Genomic DNA, 5,269 nt, shown 5'->3' on the forward strand with positions numbered 1-5,269 from the left:
TTGCATACATGATTCCTTAACCCATAATCGTTTTTCCGTCTCTCGTGAAGCTTAGATGTTGTTGCAATTCCATTCCCATTCTCATTAAAGCCAGAAAGATGATTTATTCAAAGAAGTCCTCTGTCCTGATAATTTGTTTTCTTGTTCAAACGACGGTAGTCCATAATGTTTAACATTACGTGTCCTGCATATGTTAGTGTCAAGGTAATAGGTTTATTTATAAGCTTCAGGTCAGATACAAGACGTTATACAACATATATCCATGCTCGGCTCGACAATTCAGACGAAATAGTATTGCAGACTCCCCCTCCCCACAATCCACAGGATGTAGACTTGATCCCCTGGTTTCTTCCTCAGGCATGACATAAGTGCGCAGAGTGTGACGTAATGTTTCTGTGGCGTCAGGGGCATTAGCGCTAAACATTATGCATGTGCGAGATGAGAATTTATTGAAACGCATTATCAATGAGAAATCTCTGTAATAGTAGCGACAAGGTGAAAATATGTTTTCACTTTGTTTGTGATCTAAGGGAAACATATCTTCCTTATTTGTATAATAAGCATAAAAAATTATGTTGATGTAAAGTGCATTGCTATTTTTTCACTGCTCAGTTGAGGCAGACGTTTACATCTGAGAAAAAAATCATCAACAATTAGGTATTTATTTTGCAGACAAGAAATAACTAAGTAATTAAAAAACGGTGCAATTTATAAAATAGAATACATAATATTGGAATGATGTTTAATTTTGTTTTCGGTCTGCTGACCTGAACGAGGCCTAACCTTTTCTTGAGCTGACCACGTACATTAAATCGTGAATCGGTCGTTGTATCGTCGTGTGGAGAGAGTGTTGAGGGATTGAAATGTGCTCTATTCATTTTCACCAAGACGTGTCATTTGGACTTCGAAGGAATTTCCAAAGTATTACAGGGCGTGATGTCTACCACATTCGTCGGTCTAACAAGAATAGGAACGGTGCTATCAGATCATAAGTCACAATAGGGGCGGACACTGGATTCAAACACACGCCTAGCGGACCCTGCGCCGAAAAGAGACTTAAACCACCGGCGACCGTGTCTCGTATTACTCTGGCATAATCTGGGTAACCAGATCAATGAATGAACAGACAGTGTGAGTGAGTTTAGTTTTACGCCGCTTTTAGCAATATTCCAGCAATATCAAGGCGGGGGACACCAGAAATGGGCTTCACACATTGTGCCCATGTGGGGAATCGAACCCGGGTCTTCAGCGTTACGAGCGATCGCGTTAACCACTAGGCTACCCAGCCGCCCCTGAACAGACAGAACACAACGGCGGTATATATAGAAACGGATCCTTTATGTAACTATAAACAATTCCCCGTATTTTTGCTATTTATATTCATAACACAAACGCTCAGGTCGATGGTAACATAATCCAAACATCACTAATCTAAGGGCGTTATCCACGACCCACCCAGTGACTAACAGTCACTTTCCGATACAACCTTCTCACTTGTTATCTCATTACACATTGGTCATACCGCCCTGGTTGCATTAAATATGAAGGAAGGGTTTTCATTTCGCTTGCAATTGATTCCAAGTGGATTTCCCAAGTGTTTTAATCCGGGTCGACACAAGCTTAAATAGAAAAGAAATGCGATGAATAAATAAATTCCATAATCATCTGATTGGACTGACACTGTACCCAAACCGTTGATGAGATATCCGCTCACAAAGCAGAAACCAGACCCTTGTATTTAAACTTTCAATTTCAGGAGCACCGGTGTCATCTTATTTTCATCAGGAACTCCTACTACAAACACGTATGTGCTGACACAAACGAGAAGGGAAACTGTATTTGACTTCGTTCATAAAAGTAAACATTTTACCACTGACTGAATTGTAAGACCTTTCTCTGGCACACAAATAAAGAGCCGATTCAGACGATGAAAATAAGCATTCTCTGTGAGTAGCTGTGAGCATAGGGCGAGTGGTGGATCGATGAGAGTCAGGGAACCGGAGTCTGCTAGAATCTCCGAGGCTGAAGTGGAGGCATGGCATTGTGGTGCCTACACAGGGGGGAGGAATATCGCCGCCGAACCCACAAGCACGCATGCTGTAAATTACGTTACTTGCCTCACACGGATTGTCTTTCCTTTGAAGTTCAGTCCGCTTTGAAAGAATTAAGTGGTTAAGCATTGTGCTGGAAAGCCCTTGAATACACACCATTTTCCACGACATAGCGCCGGTCAACTATTGAGTTTTATCATTTGGTTTTCAAGCAGCCAATACCATCGATACCTGTGATTTGTGGTCGTCACGCACACGAGGAGATGCGCCGGTGTCGAGTCGTGCCCGCACACGGTAACTCGTGCCTGTGCTGCCGGTCAATACAGTCGACGTAATTACAGGGTAACCAACATAAAACCATGACAGTGTTTGTGCGGATCAAATCACATGGGTGTATTGATTGGCCAGACACCGGCTAATGAATGAAATACCTGTGCAGACTCGACTACATCAAACGAGACACCGGATGCTTGGGACCAGGAAGGTGTCAGGATACGGAGTTTAGCTCGTTCTGAAAGTCCACGACTTTTGTATGTTTCTCGAGGACAATGTTGCTACATTTCACGCGCATCTGTCCCGACCACTCGCTTCAACCGAGAACAATGTGAACGGGAGTTTCAGGGATGCACGTGTGGGCAATCCAGTTTTACCTGTGCCTGAGTGGGACTTGGCGTCTCGACAGTGGGGCCGTGCATGGCCGTTCCACGTCTACGGCTTCTCCCTCCTCTTCTTAACAGTCTCCCTGCTATCTGTGGGTCTTGTGTTCAAATTCTATCAGAGAATCAGAAGATCGAAAATTGTCCTAAACACGACGTGTTTGCTGTGCCTCTCGGGACTGTTCCGGATTCTGTACCTTACCGTGGATCCGTATGGGTATTCCAGGAACTTCTCTGGAGTGTTTGTTGGAGTGTTGTCGCAGATTATTTACCCTTTCCTCTGTGCCTCGTTCGGACTCATTCAGATCATGCTGTTACGAATGACCAAGGTTGATGTGGGAAAAAGCAAACTCCGAAGTTGTACGTATCTCTTCGCATCGACTTTATCCTACCTCTTTTGCATAGTTTTAGCAGAAGTCATAGTGTTCTATGAAGTCAAAGCCAAGCTTTTGCTCATTATTGACAGCGGGTTTTTTATCGTGTTATCGTTATATCTATGCATCAGTTTTATCTGTAATGGATTCAGGCTCTCGCAGTATGCGTCAGAGACTAAAAGGGTTAGAAAGGAATTGGGCAATTTTAGCACTAGGCGAGTCCAGCCAGGGGTGAGAACAAGCAAGTCGTCAAGCTCATTACGATTATCCCGTCCAAAACTTCGCATAACTGACGAGAACCATATGACAATAGCTATAGCTACTGACGTAGACACGACGTCGTCATCGGACGAAAATGGAAACGGGACAAAAAAAGACGGTAGGATACAAATTAAGAAATTGACTACATCTGATGGCGTGGAACCCCCGCAGGAACAGGGGAGCGATCGGTCGGAGACAGAGGTATTGTTATCCGACGAGGAGACACCTCCTCAGGCAAATTCGGAGTCTTCAACGGGCGTTGACGGTTTACCAATTACACACCCCCTGCAAACATTTTCCGATTTCCAGTCATTATCTGACGACGAGGAGAGCAGACGACCTATGATCCAGAGGCAGACGACAGTAAACTGTGCGTCAGACCCAGACTCCGAAGATGACTGTAAAAGGATTAGGCGTAATCGCACACCTGGAGCTACAGGAACTCTGGAGAATGGTTACATGGCGGACACGGAAATAGTCTTCCACTCTCCTAAATCCAGATGTAGGAACACGAGGGATGTTCGAGACAAACAGCAGTGTAGGCCAATCTTGGAGGATTTTGACAGTACCGACCTTGAACGAAACAGCAGTACATTGTCTGTGAATTTCAGAACCAAACCATCCTCAATAAGTTTGTTGAGAATTCGACAGAGTAAAATGATTCAGAGGGCTGTCCATATTACTTATTCAATTACATTCCTATTCATGTTTGCGTGTCTGTTGCAACTGTACACAGTTTTCGGAGTGTACGGAGTTCTCAATTCCTCCTTCGTTCCGGATCCATGGCCTTGGTACACATTCCAGACGCTCTTCAGGTGAGTCCAAGTTTCATTTGAATATATAGAAAACAACACAACAGACCTTTCCATAAATGTCATAAGAAATCATTCCTGAAAGCAGAGTCGACCACGAGTCCCATTACATCATACGTGTGCATAGGCGGATCCAGGGTTTTTTTTGCGTGGGTGCACCCTTTTGTCCTGAAAGTTTATTAAATGACCATTGAAACTCTGGTGAAAATGAAGTGTGCACCCCCTTTCTCAAAAAGCTGTATCCGCCCCTGAGCGTGCATTAGTGAATCATTATCAACCAGTAATGATACAAAATAGTCATCACAAACACATGCAAAGGCAAGTCAATTATTCACCTTAAACGAAACAACAGGTACAAGTCAAAATAGGAAATGCACAGGGCATGATTTTTGTCACTGGTGCGTCAAAGGAAATATCCACCACATGTCTACCATGTCACTGTTTGGAAGCCACGTTAAAGCTGAACAGAGATAGCGAAAATGCTTCGCCTCCAATGCAGAGTGATCTGCATTCAAATGTAAACAATTCAATCAAACATCCTTCGAACAGCTTCATAAATAATTCAACAGTCAACGTATTTTAGAGCTGGAGCTTGAAGGAGAGCGTTTAATAATCAATGTTATGGAGCACAAGCAAAAAAACAAATTAAAATAACAACGTAAAAACACAATCCTTTGGGGATTTCTGGAAGCAGCCTTTGATAAGAAATGTTATCAAGCAAACGCGTTGCTAAACAAAGCAATATTCGTGATAGAACGATGCTTGTTTGGCAATATAAAATGTAAACCATGATGACTTCCTGCCCATCGCTCATGTTAAACAATTTAAATGTCGAAAAACAGAAAAAAGATTCCATTAACAGAATCTTGATATGCATAAAAGCAATATAAATGCATAAAACGAAAAGTGCAAGCATCATGACAGAAAATAAGTCAAACAGATGTCTCCTGTAACGACAACATCGGTCGATAAACAGAGCAACAATCAGCATGTACCACGAGAGGAAACGAATATGTCCGATATACAGATAGTGTTGTCACACAATGTTGCAGTCTGCCTATATTATATAAATCATTGATAAAGACCTTACCACTTGCGATGTCATAAACCTGCTG

General features: G+C 42.8%; 1 protein-coding gene across 1 annotated transcript; it reads left to right on the forward strand.

Moving 5' to 3' along the window:
- Positions 1-1,999: 1,999 nt before the first annotated feature.
- LOC124271320 lies at positions 2,000-4,236 on the forward strand. The gene is given in 1 exon segment (XM_046706415.1): positions 2,000-4,236. A coding segment is annotated over 1 exon segment (1,653 nt). The 5' UTR covers positions 2,000-2,583.
- The last annotated feature ends 1,033 nt before the right edge of the window (positions 4,237-5,269 follow it).

This window comes from Haliotis rubra, unplaced genomic scaffold (assembly GCF_003918875.1).
Source record: "Haliotis rubra isolate DU_JTF1 unplaced genomic scaffold, ASM391887v1 Scf16, whole genome shotgun sequence".
Classification (NCBI taxonomy): domain Eukaryota; kingdom Metazoa; phylum Mollusca; class Gastropoda; order Lepetellida; family Haliotidae; genus Haliotis; species Haliotis rubra.